The 21917-nt window shown below is 40.7% G+C and overlaps 1 protein-coding gene across 2 annotated transcripts in view; it reads left to right on the forward strand.

Moving 5' to 3' along the window:
• ARHGEF28 (Rho guanine nucleotide exchange factor 28) overlaps positions 1-21917 on the forward strand; it is a 263498-nt gene that overhangs the window by 76880 nt on the left and 164701 nt on the right. Inside the window, exons 3-5 of one of the 2 annotated variants that reach the window (XM_036310651.1) lie at positions 16233-16338; positions 16436-16583; positions 19016-19309. In XM_036310651.1, the coding sequence (XP_036166544.1) occupies positions 16442-16583; positions 19016-19309 (436 nt within the window). In that variant the 5' untranslated portion in view covers positions 16233-16338; positions 16436-16441. The remainder of the gene's footprint in view (positions 1-16232; positions 16339-16435; positions 16584-19015; positions 19310-21917) is intronic. The other variant, XM_036310652.1, reaches the window with a different exon arrangement.

Consider the following 21917-nt stretch of genomic DNA (forward strand, 5'->3'; position numbering starts at 1 on the left):
ATGGTTGGGCCAGTGGCTGATTGAATCACAGGTCACAGTGGTGCCTCTACATATCTTGGATCAACTCCTTTGCTTTGCAAGTCTGAAAATTCAATTTTTTAAAAGTGAGACATGATATACAAATCTATTACTGAAACCTGCTTTTAAAGAAGTTTTTAAATTATAAAATATTAGAAATATAGAGAAGAGTGCAGAGAATAATTCAACAAAACCCTCTTTAAACTTATCACATAGGGTTAAGACAAATGGAAAGGTTAATATTTTTTCCTCTTGTTCAGAACGCTGAAGAATATTCTCAGCCACGGAGAACTAGTATGCACCCTCCACCAGACACAGGGTACCCAATGCTCTGGCCAAGAGAAGGTTCCCACTGGGAATCCTGATGAGATCAGTCAGTGAGTGAGCTGCCAAGTGGCCCTGGGTTAAGTGTGTTCTGCAAATCAGGTTGTTTTCTGTGGCTGCTCTTTCCACCTTTTACCTTGTGTTCTAAAGGAGCAGTTTTGATGCAGAATGGTTGACCAAAGGTTTGTAAATTTGCCTTAAGAAAGAAAAGAATATGGTGCTGGGCATTACAATGTGAGTTATACAGCTCAAAGTGCAGTCAAGGAAACAGGTAATAAAGATGAGCAGAACATTAGGAAGTGGTAGAAAGCCCTGGGCATTATGAAGGGCCTTGTAAGTATCACTGGAACCTGAAAATATTGACTCACCATTAGGTATATATAGCTAGAGGCATATCTTGGCGTCACGGGTTTTGAAGAGCCTGTCGGGATTGCCAGTGTGCATAACTGTAACTCTGTAAGGACTTGACTGTGAGAGGTTAGGAGGCTGCCTGGCTCAGCCTCCTAACTAGCTGTGTGACCTTGGGTACATTATTTAAGCACTCCCTGCCTCAGTTTCCCCATTTGTTAAATAGGTGTTATAATTGAACCCCTACCTCAAAGGATTGTTGTGGGATTAAATAAGTTAGTATATTGGAAACAGTTAGAGCTGGGCTTGGCACATTGGTAAATGGTGATAAATAATATCGCCTGTGTTCGAATGCTGCCCTAATAATGAGGGTGGCTAGGACATGTCCCGTGGGCTGTAAAGGAAGACTGTCGCAAATGCTGCTTTAGGGAGCTGCAGTATCCACTGTGGGCCTCGTCAAACTGTTTGAAATATTCAGATTAGTTGCTTGCGTCTTCTTGTCTCCAGGACAATAAGAAGGGTAGAAAAATTCTCACTCTCCAGGTTTTCTATTTCTAAAAATCATTTAATTTGTATTCTTCATAATTGTACCACCTTTTATTTCAATGCACAGTCAAAACATTAAAGTTCTCATTTGGTTACTGATCACATTATGCTTTTTTATATTATGTAGTCAAGTACCTTCCTTTCCTCAATAGGTATCCAAATTATACTATGGAGACAGTTCCATGAAAATTCTGTGGACTGTATGTTTATTTAGAGAGAGTGGAACTTCATAAGTTGAGGCTTGTGTTTGGGGGCCTGTAAATACCTATGGCCCACACTAACAATTTTTTTGATCTTGAAATAATAGCAAGCAGTAGATAGACCTGAACTCAAACCCCAGTCATGACATGCTAACTTGTACTGAGTCCCACTTTCTTACATTATAAATGGGAATTATAAAACTCACCTTGCAGTGTCATTGTAAGGGTTAAACATATTTGCTAACAGTGGTATGCAGTGGAATTCAATGAAAAGTAGCTTTAAAAAACATCACTATAATCCTGGATAAAAGTCAGTTTTACTGAGGTTTAAGTGAGAACATTAACATACATATGATTTATAGTTTATGGCTATTTATAGTTTTAAAAATGTAAACCTGTAGGTTATAATTCTGTTTATAAGTTTGTAAAATAAAAATTTAATGAAACCTACCCAATGTATCCTTAAACCCAGAGTTTAAAACAGTAAGCTGCCCAGGCAGACATGTTGTATGTTCTCACAGAAGAGGAGCTGGGATAAAAATGCTTCTCACCCTGTTAACAAGGTGAGCCAGCATGGCGGGAGGGAGGTGGTCCCTGGATGCACCTGTAGTCAATACAGGTTAAAACTGCGGTGAAGAAGAATTGCTATAAAGATGGATGTCTTTAGTGGTTTCCAACTTTAGAGTTGAAAAAGAAAAGAGTTATTCTTGAGGTTACCCTACACCAGTGATGGCAAACCTATGACACGTGTGTCAGAGGTGACACGCGAACTCATTTTTTTTGGTTGTTTTTTCTTTGTTAAATGGCATCTAAATATATAAAATAAATATCAAAAATATAAATCTTTGTTTTACTATGGTTGCAAATATCAAAAAATTTCTATATGTGACACGGCACCAGAATTAAGTTAGGGTTTTTCAAAATGCTGACACGCCGAGCTCAAAAGGTTCTCCAGCACTGCCCTAAAAAGTACCCACCTGTTTAGACTCTTTGGGTCTTTTACTTACTTTGTGTTGTGTCTTTAATCAAATAGTTGAAGACCAGCCTCGAATGTGTTTGGGACAGTTTGAATCTTTGAACTGGATTATTTTTACTGTAATAATCAGTTGAAATTCTTTTATTTTTTCCCTTTCTCTGCCTTTAAGCTTTAAAACAAAAAACAACTAAAATCTCTTATCCAGAAATGTAGAAGGCTTTTGATGTTCTCTGTGATAAGGATAATCCATTTTTAGCAATTGCGTGCTCCGTGTGTTCAAGATTTAGCATATTGGGTTTCAGCGGGAATGCTGTAATTTCTGTAATTATTGGTAACAGGTTTACATAGACTCAGAGGATTACATGTGCTTTCATTATATGGTCAAAAGGTTTTGGAGGTATGTAGCCTGGAAGGGGAATATAACTAGTTAAAAAGGAAATATGAGTCCATTTCTACCCTGGAATGAGGTAACTTCAGGGCTTACTGTAATTTGAGGATTTCTTCAGTTAAACATCTTTAAAAACACAGATTATTGTAAATCTTGGGGCTGTGCTTTTGCTTGGCTATTACAGATTTTTTTCAGAGAGAAGGGGTCTCGTGTAATATTAAGGCTCATTTGGGTTTAAGGAAATAGCCGGGACACTGGCACAGTCAGCAGAGTGGCTGACAGGGTTCTGTGTTGTCGTGCGCTTCAGAAGATCCATACTTACCATGTGGCCAGCAAACTCCTCTTTGAGCTGTTGGTTCTGGTAGGGTAGTTATGGAACAACAATGAATGTGCCTCTCTGATCAGTAAGTTATAAAAGTCACATGCCTGTGGAAAACTCTAACGACTCATTAGTTGTGCTGTACTTTTGAGTAACCTCAAGAGGCCCAGGGTAAATGGCATAATCTAATCTACAGTGTCAGAAATATCCTTTATTATTAGGAATGACGTTTAAAATAATGAAACTTTTCTTTATTATGTAAATAATTCTTTATTGATGAAGCTGTTCTTTTCCAGCTCCTCTCTTTTCTGAATTAAGGGACACTTGCAGGAGTACAACTTCTGGCACTATGTTGGGGTAAAATTGTTGAGAGAGAGAGAGAGAGAGAGAGAGAGAGAGAGAGAGAGAGAGAGAGAGAGAGAGAGAGAATATGAGAATGGTAGAATTATTCAGTTTTCATTAAACCAAATTTGAGATTTAGTGACATATTTAGCTTTTAGGTGTTTTCTGTAATTGTGCCTGAGCCTGTGGTGGAAATTGAGCCATAACCAAACCATCCCTGCCTTCTGTTGCATGGAAAGCTATGAAATGTTTCCCATTTACTCTCTATAGGTGAGTTCTTGCCAGTGGAATGGGAGTGAAGAGAAGAGTGCCATGCTTAGGCATGGACAGCTCTCCGTATTCTGTTTTCCTTTTGACTGGAATAGAGCAGAATAACTTGGGATTCAAGTGTTGTAGGTGACAGAGCTACAAGGTAGCAGGAACCTGGGTCCCTGGAAGGCTCCTTGGAAGAGAGTCACCCAAGCAACAATTGCTACATTGAGGTTATTACATGAGCAAAAAATGAGCTTTTATTGTATTACACCAACCAGCTTTCAGTGTTTCTCTATTACAGTAGCCAGCTTACCTCTCTACCTCCTCTCACTCTATCACTCAGTTTAAGGCACTGGAGCAGCTCTCTTCATTTCACATCCATGTCTAGGCAGGGGGCTATAGCCCTCATTGGTTGTTTCTAACATACTTGCTGTATTCTTCACTGATCTATCATTTTTGGTTGCTTTCCCATTCACTTCATTTTCATTTCTTTCTCTTCTCTGAGGTTATACACCTGAAACTAATGTAATATTGTATGTCAACTGTAATTGAAAAATAACTAAATATTTAAAAAACAAATAAATGTACAAACTTGCAAGCCTTATTTTCACATACATTTAATTAATCAGAAAACCAGCCAAAGATCTGCCTGACCACTCAATCTAAATAACTCCCTAGGCATATCTGAAACTAATATAATATTGTACATCTACTAATTAAAAAATAAAAAAATTAAAAAATAATAAGACAGTTCTCTGGGGACTTGGTTTCATTCTACTGTTTTAAATTCTCTGTATAGCAATCATCATTATCTGATATTTTCTTGTTTATTGTGTTTTCTTAGCAGAAAACTCTAAACTTGATAGTAGGGATTTGCTCATTTCACTGCTGCATTTTTCATTCTCAGAACACTGTATAGAAGTGCTCTAATAGGGACTTAATAAATGATGAATAGGAAGCAATTTTTTTGTTTCTTCACAAAAAGTTCTTTTCTTTTCATTTAACTTAACTTTTTTAGTCCTTTCTGTGCATAAGATGCTGTCGAGGTCCCATGGGACCTAGAGATTGCCAGATATTTGAGAGACATTTGGGATGAAATAATTCATTAACACCTTGACTATGATAAAAAGGATAGTTTACAAATAAAAAAATAAAAAGAATTACTAACACTTACTGAACTCTTACTTTATACCAGGTACAGGTATTTATTATCTCATTTGACCCTCACTGAAATATAAGAAAGAGTATTAATTCTTAATCCCATTTTACAGACGAGGAAAGGAAATTAAGTCACAGAGAAATGAAGGTCTTTCTGGAGTGAATGAATGAATGGGGAGACTTAAGGGCTGGGTCTGGCCATCTGGGGCACTGTGGGCCACTCCCTCACTTGTTTGTGTCTCTGAGGGTTGGGAGACTCAGATAGGATATCAGAAGCGCCTTGCAAACAGTGAAATGTTAAGGAAATGGATGGTATTATTCCTTCTTTAAATTTTATTTTTATTACAGTTAGCATTCAGCACTTTTTTTGTATTAGTTTCAGGTGTACAGCACAGTGGATAGACATTCATATAGGTTACAAAGTGTTTCCTCCGATAATTCAAGTGTCCACCTGGCACCATAGAGTGTTAATATAGTATTGTTAACTCTATTCTTTATGCTTATTTTGTAGTTACAATGGGAGGTATTATTATTCTTAACAAGATTAATGGCATGCTCAGGCTTTGGGGATTGTTCCCTGTGTTTGTTGTGACCAATGTTGTTCTTGTACTTTGGGCTTTGTGTTGAATTAGGACAAGGGGAGTGACTCCAATCGACTTTTGGTTAAATGTACCGCCGGAGAAGCCAGCATTGGCAGCTCTGTATAAAGGTCCTGTTTTTTGCTGTCTGAGAGCCCCATCCAATTGACTTGAAGATTCAGAGTCCTAAGTAAGGGGCAGAAAAGGACAAGGTCAGAAAGTTGGGATCCTGCATTCTAAAGCCATTGCCGACTCTGAAGTTGGAGTGAGAATGAGAAAGGAATTGAGGGTGCCCTCCCCTCATCCCTACATTGTTATATATAACATAGGAGAGACGGACTTACCAGATGGGGGTGTGACGATTAGTTGGATGTGAGTAGTTTGAAAAAGAAAACAAAACACACCTTCTTCCCTTTATGATGTGTCCCAAAGAGACACATTCCATAGTGCTTCTTTTGCCTTTAGTTCTTGATTTTGATCAGATGAAATGTTCTTTGTCAGCTTCAATGTTCAGCTCATTTTCCTCCCCATGCTCCTCCTTTTTATAAAAGTGTTTCCAGATTGAGGTTCCTGGTAGCGTGAATATCTCTCTTCTGCTTATTTTCACTTATTTATTTATTTTCCATCATTTTTCCCTTTTCCTGATTCAATTAAATTCCACATTGCTTTGTGTTTTTTTGCAGCTCTTTCTCCTCTTGTCATTGTCATCACTCCCTGGCCCACTGCTGCTTCTTTCTCTTTCCCTCCCCACCGAGTCCTCATCCTCCTGTCTTTGTCTTTCTTTCCATGCCCTCTTTGGAGCTGGGCTGCACTGAGCTCTCCGTGCCCTTTCTTCATGGCCCTGCCTCTCTTGTTTCTTTGGCTTCATTGGTGACCATGCTGTGACTGAGCTGGCTGTTACCTGCTTGTGCAGATTCGAGAAGGAAACGAGTGCAGGGAAGAGTAGCAGGCCCTGAGATGCTCTGTAGTTTGACAAAGGTGATGGGAGTCGAGGTAGAGAAGAGACAAGAGAGTGGAGGACTATGGGTGTTGTGGGGGTGGGTGTTGGGGAACTATATGATTTGTTTCTATAAAGGTTCTTTCTAGTCCCTGCAGGAGGAGCAGTGGCTCACTGCAGTGGGGGTGGGGTATGTGTGGGTGGGAGGGACTCAGAGGCTACTGGATGGAGGGTAAAGACCCAGTTCTGGCCCTAGGTCTGCTGTGTGATGGGACCCAGAACAGGTTACCTTCAGTTTCTACGTTGTCAGGGAAATATTTTGTAAAGGTTTTGATCTAGATGTGCTCTATGCCTTCTTTTAGCTCTATATTTTATAAATTTCTGAATCTATGCTTCTCTTAGTGAGGATTCCATGATTCTTTTATTTTGCATGGGGCATTGCTTGGCAAAATCTTCAGTGCTCTTACGAGTGCCTGCTGTGTGTGTGCACATGTGAATGAGTGTGTGTGTGTATGTGCCTCTGTGTGATGGGGATAGAGGGTGAAGGGGGTGGTTCTGGCACAGATGCTGGTCAGATAGATGGGTGGGTCAAAGGGCCAATACTCTTCCCACTGCTCAAAGTTGTTTGTCAGAAGAGCTGCAACCTCTGACCCCCCACGGGGCCCTTCCTCCTCCAGGGACTCCCTTCTTTTGTACCTTTATAAGAGAGACAGCCTGTGCAATACAGTGTGGTCTACCCTGAAGTAAGAATGCAGACAGTTGTGTCACTGTTCTTTACCCAGGAGAGGTCAATTCACAGAAACCTAGGGCTCTTGTATTCCTGGCAGAGTCTTGGTGTTGGTTTGGCACGTTCAGTGCTGTGCCGCTGATCCGCACTGATCTTCAGATAACTAACTCTTGGTTTGACATACATCCTAGACTTCAGGTGTTAAGTAATAATCTTGTACAATTACTATCTGCGTAGGTTCAACCTGAGTTTGAAATTATGTCTTTACTATGTTGCAAATGTAAAGCTTGTTTGAAATACGAAATGCAAATATAAAACTTGTTTGAAATCTGAAATATAAAATGAGCTAATAGAATTTTATCTTCCAATATAAACTAGCATTGGGGCCTTAGATACCCTAAGCAGATAGTGCTTCAACTTTTTTTTTTGAAGTACATACAAATCTTTTTTCCAAACAAAGTATTATGGAGAGCTTTAATATATAAACTTGATAAAAACTTTATTATAAATATATTCCCCAAGTTTAACTTTATTATATTATATTATATTAATTAATTAATGTGCTGCGAGCAATGAGTTAGCCTGGCAGTTCAGGTCTTCTCCAGTGTATAAAATATTTAAAAAATTTTTAAAATATATTTTTATTGAGAGAGAGGAAGGGAGAGGGATAGAGAGAAACATCGATGCGAGAGGAACATCATCAATCAGCCTCCGTCTGCACACCCCGTACTGGGGATGAAGCCCACAACCCGGGCATGTGCCCTGACCTGGATTCGAACCGGTGACCTCTTGGTTCCTGAGTCGATGCTCAACCACCGAGCCACATCCGCTGGCCGGTCAGTGTATAAAAATTTGGTAAATAGTAAATTTAAGTAAATGCACTATTTTTAGGTTAAAAGTAATCGAAAACATATTTTTCGAAATGAAATTTAAATGGGATATTAGAATGCCTAACATTCTTCCTTTAGGACCTAGGGTTTCCCTGATCTCAGTTTGAAAACCACTAATGCTGATAATTGAAATAAACTGAACATTAATCCAAGGAGCTAGGAAGTAAACCAAAGCAAAAGAATGAGGGAGAAATTAATTTAAAAACAAAACACAAAACACTTATCTAGAGCCACCCATTTATTTATTTTTTCACATGGAAGCTACTGATGTAGAATTATAAACCAGGTATCATAGGTTCTAGCCTTTCAAGGCTAGAGATTTAGTCCTATTCTTTCTTAGAACAAACAAACAAGCAGAGCAAAAACAAACCACCATTTCCTGGTAGTGCTTATTCCTCCTGAGCTGCAGCAATTCTTGTCATCCTTGGACATCTCTGATCCGTACAAGGCTCTCGCTGTGGACCTGAACTGTGTCCTGTCCTTCCCCCCATTGTTTTGGGCTTTCCCCTTGGGACCTGCAGGGCATGTCTAATCCCTTGTCCGCATGACAGACCCTCACATATTTGCAACCGTGACCGTTTATGCAGGAGTCTTTTCTTCGTTGGCAAAACAGCCCCAGTTCCTTCAATTGTTCCTCATGTGACAGCATGGTTTTTGAGTCCCTACGGCATCCTTGTCATTTTCCTCTGAACGTGTTGTCAGTTTAGTCTGTATTTACATTAAAGTACTCCATGGCTGAGATATGTCTGATAGGCATGGAAGAGAGCCGTCCATACTCATTCTTCATGGAGTCACTAGATTTTCATCAGTGTATGTTTGGGCAGAATTAGCATTTTAGTCCCAGTGATGACTCATGCTTAGCTGATTTTTGACTAAAATCCCAACTGGTGTCCAACTATTAACTGCAGTTTGCTTCCTTCTTTTATTTTTGCATTTGATTATTTTGAAACCAAGTGCAGGACCTTTATTCCTCAAGAAATATTGGGATACTGTAAGGGTAGAGATTGCAATTTAAGTATTCTTATACCCAAACCAATATATTTCCTCTTATGATCTGCTTAAAATGTCAGATACTTGTTTTTAATTTCTAGGAGTCCTATGTTTTTATGGAATCTGTGAGTGAGTGATTTGAAAAGGAAGCAAGCTAAGGAGCTCTTCAAAGCCTGCGTCTGGTCTCGTGAGGAATCTGGAGTCATTTACTGACCTCTGCCATGAATTGTGTTTTGCTCAAGTTAGCTGTGTTACAGAACAAAGGCTATTTCAGTTCTGTGTGGTGAATCATTGCATCAAGTGTGAAAGTCATCGAGAATATTTGTGTTTGTTTAACTGAGTTTGATGTAGAGTTTTGAATGATGGATACCTTTTAAAATTAATATTACTGTGCACGTTTAATTTATGGTAATTATTCCTTTTTATTAGCAATCGTGTTGATTGTGTGTCCTTGACAGTTTTTGTCTGTCTGTTCTATCAGCTATTGCGAGAGGCAAGCTAAAGTCTCCCATTGTGATCATGGATTTGTCTATTTCCTCTTTTGGATTTGTTCATATTTCTTTTCTATTTTGAAGCATTCAGATTTAATACTATGATAGAATCCTGTTCAATTGACACTTCTTATGATGAAAAGTTCCTCTAGCTTTCATAATATGTCTTGCTTTAAAAACTACTCTGGCTGATATTATTTTGGCCATACTAGCTTTGTTTTGGTTAGTGTAGCTTAGTATATGTTTTTACTTTTAAGCTTTCTGTGTTATTTTTTTAAGTGTCTCTCTTGTAAGCAGCATATAGGTATTGTTACTGTTTTCTAGTTTTAAAAAAATGACATAATGACTGTCTTGTTGTTGTATTGGAATCAGTTCATTTACATTTACTATAATTGCTAATATAGTTGGACTTAATAGAACTCTCTATTTGTATCTATTATTGTTCAAAAGTTTATAATGGTCTCTATTATCCATGAATGAGTGAGATCATGTGGTATTTTTCCTTCATTGACTGGCTTATTTCACTTAGCATAATGCTCTCCAGTTCCATCCATGACGTTGCAAATGGTAAGAAGAACTCTCTATTTGACATACGTTTTCTGTTATTTATTTCTTCTGTCTTGTATTTTTGATTAAATATTTTCTATTTAATTTTTTCTCTCTGTAACCTTTTTTTTAAAATTTTTTAATATATTTTATTGATTTTTTACAGAGAGGAAGGGAGAGAGATAGAGAGTTAGAAACATGAATGATAGAGAAACATCGATCAGCTGCCTCCTGCACATCTCCTACTGGGGATATGCCCGCAACCCAGGTACATGCCCTTGACCGGAATCGAACCTGGGACCTTTCAGTCCTCAGGCCGACGCTCTATCCACTGAGCCAAACCGGTTTTGGCTCTCTCTGTAACCTTTAATTATACATTCATTTTACTATTCTATCAGTGGTTACTCTCAGCTTAAAATATGTATATTTGATATAAATAGAAAACACTTTTTCAAAACTGTTAGATACTTTAATTCCATCTCCCTTTTATATCATTATTGTCCGACATTGTAGTTCTACAAATATTTTTAACTCCTGACATTACAATTATCATTTGTACATTAGATATTAATTATATTCACATATTTATCCATTTTACTGTTCCTCATTTCCTCTTGCATTTCCATGTTTCTGTTGGAGATAATTTTACTTGTGCTTAAGTAAATGCCCTTTAGTATTTTAGTGCTGGCCTGCTGATAATGAATTCCCTCAGCATTTGTCTTAAATATTTTAATTTCATCTTCATTTTTAAGAATATTTTTGTTAATAATGGAAATTTAGGTCATCAATTATTTTCTTTTTGGCTTCTATAACTTCTCTTGTTCTCCACTTTCTGGAGTTTTATTATATTTATCCTCATTTCCATAGTTCTCTTTAAGAATGACTTTTTAATTTTTCTGTCTTTATTTTCTAGTTGTTATCAGCAAACATATTGACCTAATGTGCTTTATTTCATCTAGTTAGGAAGTGGAAGCCATTCCTACCCCAAGGGCTATTTCTAAAGAAATGTCTTAAGTCTTCTAGGTCATTTTAGTTTACCTTCCTTTAAAAAAAAAAAAAAAGACATTCTGTTATTTCTTCCTGGATCTAAACAATTCCAGATCCTGAGCGGGGACTGTTATCGATGGATGGAAAAAACACTGAGAATGCACACCTCAGTGTCAAGGACCACTTTCATCTTAAGTGCCATTGGAGAGGAGCAGGAGAGTTGGATGAAATAGTGTCAGGTGGCAAAAACATTTAATATCTTTTTGGTTCTTTTGAGAAGAAATTCGCAGATGTTGTAGCACTTCATGCAGAAAGCTTGGTCTTTGAGAATTACTGATAAGTTTTGCAAGCAGCGTTTCTTAGGGGCTGCTTGATGGTAAAACAAGGCTGGTGTAATTTACTGGATGTTCTTTGTTTGAGTTTATATTGAGGTATATTTAGTATGATTATACTCAGTTCAGCTTTTCTTGTTTACATTTGTCATTCCTGTTTCCATGCTACCTGGCCTTCAGAGGTTTTGTAGGAGTATCTGAGTGCTTCTTAGTTGGGCATGAGAAGGGAGGTAGGTGGTACACCTTCACTCTTCAGAGGGGAAAGGGAATAACCCTGATGCTGATCTCACTTGGTTCACTTGGGAAAGTGGAAATTTTGATCTGCCTAAGGCAAAGGTGAATAAAAGAGGGAAGACCAGAATCCTGTAAGTAGAAATTTAATCAGGCCACTAACAACGATGGCACCATTTAGTAATAGACTTTTATAAAAGTGGGCAATAAATTTCAGTGGCAATGGAAAATGTGAATTAAATCAATGAGGATTGTTTATTATCTGTTAATTTAGGAAATTAGACAGTTTTGGCAAAACTGGGATGAAAATGATATGCTTGCCCAATACAGGTAGTGATGAAAGTTGATGTAACATTTTTGGAAATCAGTTTTGCAATTTGTGACAATTTTTCACATTCTTGGACCATTTCTAGAATTTTATTCTAAAAAGTGATTTAAAGCATAGAAACAATGTACATGAAAATGTTTATTATAGTATTTTTTGTAATGTTAGGCTACAAATACCCTTAATGTACAATAGGGTACATTATTAAATCACAGAGCTTCAAGTACTCGATGGAATGCAATTAAAAATAGTGCCAAAGATTGTAACAACATGGAAAAATATTTTTTCACAGAAGAGAGCAAAGCACAACCATATGTGATGTGTATTTATGCTATGAGTATAGCTATGTAATTTTTAGCTGTGCATTGAACAAAGACTGGAAGGAAAGAGGAAAAATGAAAAACTGTTGATACATTAGGGTGGTGTCCATATAGATGAAATGTAGATATCTTTAATTGCTATCATTTTGTGCAATAATGAAAAATGTTAATAGTCTTCTAATTTTATGTGCTTATGAATTATGTGCAATATTGCATTAATTGGGAATTTAACTCCTTGATATGAAGAATGTTTTTTTCCTAATGGAGAGCTATTGTTTCAAAACTATTTATTAAGTAGAACATTCTTTCCCCACTGATTTGAAATGCCACCTTTATTATATAATTTCCATGCATCTGTTTCTGGACTCTGTACCTAGTGGTCTCTCTGTGTGCCACCATTGCACTGTTTAAATTTCCATGGTTTCACTGTATGTTTTGAGAGGTAAGTTCTGATCTCCAGGCTCCCCCTGCCCACTCCCCCAGCTCAAACATCATGCTTTCTTAAAACATTTGTTTCAAGCCTTGTCTATTTATTTTTCCAGATGAACTTTAGAATAAACTTGTTGAGTTTCATTTGAAAAATTCACTTTGGGTTTAGATTAGAGTACATTAAATTTATAGATAAATTTGGGGAGATAATTTTGCCTCTTATTGTTTCCAGAAGTTTCAGTGAAATAGCTGAGTGTTTTTGTATTTGGGATACAGTGAATTGACAGAGAGGTGATAACACATCTCTGTTATTTCTGGGCAGAAGCAGAGTGATTCTGGTATTGATGCCAACAAATTCACTTAGCAAAGTTTACAGTTTTCAATTGCTTAAAACAAAGCATGTGATTGAATCCAGATGGAGACATGATGGAGGCACACTGGAATTCTGTACACTCCAATTTATCTTTGCCAGTAATAAAATTAGTGGCCCTTTAAGTAAAGTGGCATATTTTCAGTGGCCACAGTGATGAGAAAGACCCCAATCGTAGTGAAAAATTGTCACCTGTGGCTGATTATGTTGTATGTTGGTCCTCAGCACAATTTGAGAAGCCCATTCCTCCTGCTGAACTCCGTTAGAGCGATATTTAAACCTTTGAACTTTATCTAACTTTTCTGAATGAAAATGTTCTTTCATAGTCACATTTTTAAAAAATTTAAATTCTTTATTGTTGAAAAAGTATTACATAGATCTCCTTTTTCCCTCATTGACCTCTCCCCGGCCATGCCCACCCCCCAGCACATGCTCTCATGCCCCTACTGTCTGTGTCCATTGGCTTTGCTTATATGCATGTGTACAAGTCTTTTGGTTAATCTCTTACCCCCATCCTCCCACCCCTCCCTGCCTTCCCTCTGAGGTTTGGCAGTCTGTTTGATGCTTCTGTGTATCTAGATCTATTTTTGTTCATTATATTCCACAAGTGAGTGAGGTCATGTGATATTTATCTTTCTCTGACTGGCTTATTTCGCTTAGCATAATGCTCTCCAGGTCCATCCATGCTGTTGTGAATGGTAAGAGTTCTTTCTTTTTTACAGCAGCGTAGTGTTCCATTGTGTAGATATACCACAGTTTTTTAATCCACTCATCTGCTGATGGGCACTTAGGCTGTTTCCAAATCTTAGCTATGGTAAACTGTGCTGCTATGTACATAGGGGTGCATATATCCTTTTTGATTGGTGTTTCTGATTTCTTGGGATATATTCCTAGAAGTGGGATTACTGGGTCAAATGGGAGTTTCATTTTTAGTTTTTTGAGGAAACTCCACACTGTTTTCCACAGTGGTTGCACCAGTCTGCATTCCCACCAGCAGTGCACGAGGGTTCCTTTTTCTCTGCATCCTCGCTAGCACTTGTCATTTGTTGATTTGTTGATGATAGCCATTCCTACAGGTGTGAGATGGTACTGCATTGCTGGTTTGATTTGCATCTCTTGGATGATTAGTGACTTTGAGCATTTTTTCATATGTCTCTTGGTCTTCTGTACGTCCTTTTCGAAAAGTGTCTATTTAGTTACTTTGTCCATTTTTTGATTGGGTTATCTTCCTTTTCTTAAGTTGTATGAATTCACATTTTCTTTCCTGACTTCCTCTTTCTCTCTTGCCATCTCCACGCCCCCCTCCCCTCCCTTTCTTCTCTCTCATTGTATCTCTCTCTGTTGGTTTTTTTTAATCACCCCCTTTCCTCCTTCTCTTGTAATTAGACTGTGTCTTTCTGATCTCTTTATGATTAGCAAATCATAAACTCCTTTTATGCTGAATATTATTCTTAATGCCAGGACTTCTGGACATCTCTCTTTAATGGACAGGTGTAGTTTCTGAGCTGACTGTTGTTTATCTTCTTTTATCAATGTAAATCATGGTATGGTCTTGAAAGGGAGGCATAACTGAATTGTAAAACTACTGTCTTGGATCACATTGAAAAGTGTTGTAGTTAAGCTCTTTCATGAGTTGCAGTTCTTGTTCACCCAATCAGATAAAGTAGTAATGTGATCATTGTTTTGAATAGATATAGACTAGATATCCTGTGATCTGTGAAAAACTTTGATCTATTTACACAATATGTTTTCTATTAAAAAAAAAATCAACAGGTTGGGCCAGATTCTGTCTGTGAGTAATTAACAGCCCCTTTAGCAACCAGGAGCATGACTAAAGCAAGCTGTTCTTCCTTTTTTAGGAAATGGAATTTCATCTAAGTTTCCTCTCTCAGTCATGTCAGACTGTTGTTATTGTTTTTCTTGCTTTTCAGAACCTCTTCCTGAACTTTTTTTGAAGCTATTGTATGGTAGATTTTTCTTGGCATGTTACTTTCTATTGATTATGTTTGTGCGCGTGTGTGCGAGCTCACACGCAGAGACAGGACCATTCAAAATTGGGAACCGGTGACTTTTTTTAGAACTTCACAATTTATACCAATTCAAAATTTAAGATAATGTTTCATGTGTGGCATGGATTTCAAAATCCTAGAAAAACATAGCCTTTTTATTTTTAACATTTTAGAAGAGCTGGCCATGTGGTTACTGGAAAGAGGAGCTCCAGTCTGATTTTGGTATTGATACTGATCGGCCTGACTCTTGAGAGCCTAGGGAATAACATGCTAATATCCATCAAAGGCAAACAGCTGTGAAAGAGACTGCGTAGCCTTTCTCTGTTCCCTGTCCTCGCATCCCAGGGTGAGGCGTGCTCAGAGGAGGGTTTGTTTTTGTTGGGCCAGCTCACAGAAGCCCAGATGCTGCTCCACGCTGGCCGAGCTCTGGAGGCCGCCAAAGAGGGCAACCCTTCCCACCTCCTGGTCTCCATTTCCCGGCCACTCCCACAGGCTGGGCGGAATGCACCCTCTCCCTGGAGGTCCCCTTTGTATTACCCATTTTATGTTTGAGGGGGAGGGAGTGTCCGGAATCCTCCAAGTCCCAAGATCAACTGGCAGGCTCCTCCATCGCTGGTGCTTTCTTGACAGCACTGCTGATGTAGCCCCTCCTCACAGCCCCGCACCCCCACCCCCTGCACCCCCTATGGTCCTGTTGGAGAGCACCAGCTTGCTGTGCCCGCTCCCTCCTCACTCCTTCCTTCCTCAGAGTGTGCCCTGGTGGCTCAGGGGGGCAGCACCTGTCCTTGGGACCAGGGCTCTGTTCCAAACAGAAGCTCTCAAGAGAAAGCTGGAGGCCAGGTGAGATGAGAGAGAGGACTTGGAAATCCCTCAGAGAGGACAACAATCTACTGGAAAAGGCACACAAGTGTGGGAGCATGTGGCTCTCTTTATTTGGCAACGTGTGCGAAATATTTAAGGTTGTCACAACAGACGCTGAGGTATGTAGTCCAGGGTAAGGCCATAGCTAAAGATTAGTCACTTTGAATCTTTATGCCAGGGTGGTGTCTCAGGTAGAGGGAAAAATGAATACAAGCAATGATGCTCATCAGGTAGGAATTCAAACAGAGTAAAAGACAAAGTACCGCGTTTTCACCTCCCCTAAGTGAAAAGAAAAAAACCCTTCACTGCACTCTAAACTTCTTCAACTTTCAAAACAGAACAAACCAGCTCTGACGCTCATATTTCAGCAAATCAGCAAGCACCCAAACGTTGCTGTTGGAAAGACGGATTCGTACTAGTTGAGCGCTCTCACGAGAAGTGAAGGTGACAGACCGCCCCGGTGGACGCGGGTGCTTTTTGTGGGGTTTCTGAGAGCCAGGATGAGGCAGTGTGGTGATGCCCCACCTTGTTCGTTTTTCAGGGGCAGATGACGGTGTGTGCGAAGTTCGACAAAAATGTCTATCTTCCTAAAGATGCCGAGTTTTACTTTATTTATAACGGATCTCATCAGAGACACGTGGTGATTGCCGAGCGCACGGAGGACAACGTTCTCCAGTCCAGCATTCCAGGTGAGGTGTCTTCTTTACTGAGCAGTCGGGAAATCTGTCTGTGAGCATCTTCCCACCGGGGACAGAGGCTGGGAAGAAAGCCAAGAAGAGAAAGTCAACGGTGCTTCCCTGGGATGAGTGGGTGAGAGTGCGTGTGTCTGTGGGTGATAGGAGGAGGGCTCACGCTGGGTTAGCTCACGTCCCAGGTTCTTCCAGCTGTGTCTGCAGCTCTCTGAGCAGCCTAGCCTTCCATCAACTCTCAAGGCTGGGTGTGCTTTGGATGCAGTCCAGTGGAGGTGACCCTGTGTCTCAGGATCACCTCCTGTAGTCCCAGGTCCCATTGCCAAGGATGGCTCAGGCAGACGGACATTGAATCTGTCTTCATTTTCCCTCCTCATTCCTTGTGGCCAGTCTGCCAGTCCAGGGTCTGCCTCCCCCTGCTTGCTCCATTTGGTGGCTGGGGTTCCTCACCTGGCACCCTGTCCATCCAGACACTTCCTTGCTGGATCTCAGGCTCCAGAACTTTCTCTTCCCACCACCCAACGGGTCATATTCTAAAACCTGTAATTCTCCCAGATTTCTTCTTCAATCACCATGGTGACAGATGACAAATTTCTGTGTCGTGTTAATGTGTTGTCATGAGCTAATAGCCCCTTTCAAATACAATTGTTTTGTGTTTTCACTGGGTGTGGGTTGTACATTAAGATGTCAAGCTCTAGCCTAAAGGTGGAATTGGACATTGCCTGAAGGAAGGGAGGGTTTTGTTGTTTCAGTTTGTCATCGATTGGTAAGTTTTATTTAACTGTGGGTCTTTGAGTTACTCTTAAATCGTATCATATAGGGAACCGTGAAACATCAAATTTTCTTATAGGTAAGATTAGCCTCATTTTAGAGAACATACTGTTTCTGCAGTATGTCTATTACTTGCCAAAAGAAGGTAGACAGTAAACATGTGAATGCAGGCGTAGTAAGAACTGTAGAGATGTACAAAGACCTTTCAGCTACATGGGCTTGAATCCACCTGTTGTTCGGTGGCCACTTTTAAGTACTTCTCTCTCTGGTTCAACAACTCCCATCTTTACAATAAAAACAAAAAGCCAAACCTCATTAATGATAGTCACTCTGACTGCGCATCTCTCTTGCCTTTGTCCTTTTGCTATGTCTTTCTTGCCTTGAGCTTCCCCCTCTTTTCTTGGTTTACTTTTGAATGAAGACTTTTATAGAGAAAGAATAAAAATAACTAAAGTGCCACTTCTAATCTCAACACTTTTGTTTTATCTTTTCCTTTACTTGCATTTAAGGGCGAACCTCCTTCCCACTCCTTGTGTGATAAAGAAAATCCTTTGTATTATATTGTGGCCTGCTTAGAAGTGAGGGTTTTTACCTTCATTAGGTGACAGTGCCTGTTTCTGAACCTTACATTTCCCTGGTTACAGCTTTACCAGGGTAACCGTTCAGAAGTATGTAGGACAGATTTCTGTGTGACATATTGGGCATGTGTGGGCTGCATTCTGTGCCGGCACATTAGACCATTTAAAAAAGTCAGTGTGAAAATGGCAGAAGTTCTTGCTTACTAACCTGGGACGCTGTTGTTCCTTGAGGCCTGGGCGCATTGCATTTGGGGAAAGGCTTTGGAGAGTAAGGCAGAGCAGGAATGACTTGGGTTCATTAGCCTTATGCTTGGGGACCAGTGGTGACTGAAGCTCACCTTCTGTCCAGCTATGACTACCATAATTACAGAGATTTGGTGTTACTAATTCCTGGAAAGTCTGCCAAATTTAGCATAAAAACAGAAGTTCACCAACCTTGGCAAGATGAAAGAAGAGATGTGTAAGGAGGAGGAACAGACAGCAGGATTAGGTGACCACCCACAACAGGAGTGTTAAGAACACCCGCAAGACAGAGAGGCCATTGTCAGAAGTGGGGGCGGGGGGCACTGAAAAATATATATAAATGTTTCTCTTGAGTCGTCATCACCCACCCCGACTCATATTCAGTGAGCTCTGTGGAATGAGGGTGAACTTGGGTCACCATGTTGTGCTATTTCATAAAACTGTCATCTAAATAAGTACATAAAAATGTGTGACTCAGGAGGAAAAACAGGAGAGCAGAAAAGGGCAGAGACCTTTAAGATGACAAACCTTGAATTCAGGGGGTGGGGTAGATGGAAAAGGCGAAGGTAGGGCCAAGTAACAGTGTCTGGTAATCTTCAGAGAATAGATACTGAAATGCTCAGAGTTCATAAAGGTTGGCTTTAAATCAGGCATCCCTGGAAGAAGATGGAGTTGGCTTTAAATTGGCCCCACAGGCTCAGCAACATTTAAAGATAACTGGCTGCGTTTCCTTTCTGCCTTGGTCTCCTGGAGCATGTGGTCTGTGTAGGCAGCACGGTGAGGCAGGTGACAGCGTCTCGCATAGACTCTGGGTGAACTGTTCACTGTCTTGTTGTCCAGGCCACGGGCTTCAGGAGATGGTGACGGTGTCTGTGTGCCTCTGCTCAGAAGGTTACTCCCCGGTGACCATGGGCTCCGGATCCGTGACCTACGTGGACAACATGGCCTGCAGGCTGGCCCGTCTGCTGGTCACCCAGGCCGATCGCCTCACTGCCAGTAGCCATCAGACCTTGCTGACCCCGTTTGCCCTGACGGTGGGAGCGCTGCCTGCTTTGGACGAGGAACTCGTGCAGGCGCTGACCCATCTGGAGTTGCCTCTTGGGTGGACCGTCTTAGGACATTCTTCACTTAAAGGTGAGTCTTCACCAGAAAATGTGCATGTCTCCTCTCTGTGTCAAGTTCAGAATATGTCTTTCAAATTATTGTCTGTTTTCCTGGGTGGGTTTTCCTACCCACTTGTGACCCAAGCCTCGACCGGATGTGGCTGGTTTTCCTGAGGTCCTGAGCCCCTCATCTCTGGACTGGTTGATGCTACTCTGTTCCAGGAGGTGGAAAGTTTTGCCTCAGGAGGAAAGGGCTCTTCTTTGTGGAAGGCTTGTGAATCAGCTGCTCTGGGTTGTGACTCCCCTTCCCTCAGCACGTTTGCTGGGAGAAGGGGATATTACTGCCTGTGTCCAAGTAGGTGGAGTCATGGACAATGAAGAGCATGCAGCCAACTCTGTGGGACATTTAGGCCAAATGTGGCCATGAAGGAAATGTAACCGTTGTGTTGACATCTTTAAAAATGTCAGTGTCACTGCAAGCATTCATACTGTATTTGTACTAACTTCTGGAGTTACCTCTGGATGCCTCCTGTTTACGAAAAGACTGAATAGACTGTAAATACCAACCATTTGGAATGTGTGTGAACAGAGATGATGTTGTATATCAGCCCATACTAGGCATGAGGCTAAATTGTTCAATAGATGCTTCTTATGTGATACAAATGACATATTTTTGTTGGAACTACAGGGATGTTGCTCTGTATTTTTTTGAACATGACATATACTATTGCTGCTTTTCTGTATTCTTCCCATGACTTTAGTTTTGTGGTTGGATAAGGCTATTTTCAAGAGTTTCTGCTTCCTGATAAAATCTGGAAATGTATTGAAAATGGCAGACTGTTACAGGTTGATTTAAATTTGATCATGAATAACATGAAATGCGCTACTGTAGGTAAAGAGGTATGATTTTTGTAAGCAGAATTATACAGCCATTGCTACAATCAAAGAGAATCTCTGTTTCTCTTTGTTAATCAGGGTTTTACTAAAACTCTCCTGGACACTTAAGAATGTTTCTTATTTCTTAAGACCTCAAATGAGAGAAGTCACAAGCCCAGTTCAGCGTGAAGCATGTCTGACTCTTGTGTGCTGCACTGTATGGTAGCTGATTGATAGGTGCGCAGGAGTGGGCTCCCTGAGGGAGTGTGTGGTGTCTGTTCTTTTCGTTAACCCCAAGGACCTTGCAAAGGGCTTGGAAGATAGCAGGTGCTCAAGAAGTATATGTTGGATGAATGAAGGTTGTATCCTTAGACCTTCAAGGAATTGCACAACCTATATATCACTGTTTTAATTCTCCTATAGACATATATAGGAGGAAAAAATGTTTTCTGGATAAGAAACCTTATTCATATTTATACATACATATGTATATTCATATATGAATCCATTATATATACAGGGTATCCCAAAAAATGTATACACACTTTGAATGAATATAAAGTCAGTGTTTATTAATATACAGTTCATTTTCAAAATTTAAAAGAATCTACAGAAATGAATAATGTCTTCAAACTGATGACTGGTCCAGGCACTGCTGATAAACGCAAAGCAGGGGAATCGCTAACATCAAGAATCATTTGTTGAGAAACTAAGATGGCGGCATAGATAAACACCGGGAAATTGCTGCTTCCCACAACAATTGATAAATGCATCAAAAACACAAGGTGGACATCATCCAGAACTACAGGAGGGCTGCCTGAGTGTAAATTCTACAACTAGAAGGAAAGAAAAGCACACTGAGAGCCAGAGGAGCTGCGGAGGTGGAGTGCAGAGGTACGGGGGCTCGCGCGCACGGAAAGGGTCTGGCACCTGAGGACACGGCTGTCTTTTTGAATCCGGAGGGAGACACAAGCTCCCGACGGCTCTGAAATCCGGTTCCGGGAAGTCTCTGGGGACCCAGGACTCATACGGGGAGAAACTGGACTGTCTGGCAGCGGGCGAGCTTGAGAGCAGCTTTCCCTCAGAGGTGCTTGCAGCCATTGCTGGGACACTGGGACTCGCGACTCCTTAGGGCGGGGCTGAGGCTCCGCCATAGCTGCTTTCTCCGCCCTTTGATTCCTTGAGACCCCGCCCCGTCCAGGCTGCAGCAGAGGCTTTTGCATATGAATGCCCCGGCCATTTGCAACCTGTAATTACCTAACCTCAGCCGGGCCAGATAGACCCAGAGCTTCCAAGAGAAGGCCCAAGGCCCCACAGCGGCTTGCATTGCTACACAGCTGAGCATCATCAGGGCACTTCCAAACTCCAAAAAAAGGAAGGGGAATCTGCAGTTCTCTTCATAGTTCCTGCTGTGTAACCTCAGGCAGAGGCTAAATTAGCACCTCCTTAGATCCAAGAGCCACTGTACCCAGTGGTCAGAGGGGGACCATCCAGATCACAACTCCTCAGATCCATAAGGGACACACTCAGGGTGCAGTCTCAGTGAGCACCAAAGCCCCACGGAAGCAAGTCTTGCCCCAGAAGGGTGTCTCCAGCACAGAAGTTCTCCCACTGCAGACACAGCTGATTCTCACTGCCAATTGGCCTGGAGGTCAATTCCTCCCAGTGATCCTACAACAACCAAGGCATAGCTACAACAAGACTGTGCACAAAGCCCACAAAGGGGTGCACCAAGAGTGTCCACCTCAGGTAACTGGGGAGGC

Source organism: Myotis myotis, unplaced genomic scaffold (genome assembly GCF_014108235.1).
Source record: "Myotis myotis isolate mMyoMyo1 unplaced genomic scaffold, mMyoMyo1.p scaffold_m19_p_5, whole genome shotgun sequence".
NCBI classification, from domain to species: domain Eukaryota; kingdom Metazoa; phylum Chordata; class Mammalia; order Chiroptera; family Vespertilionidae; genus Myotis; species Myotis myotis.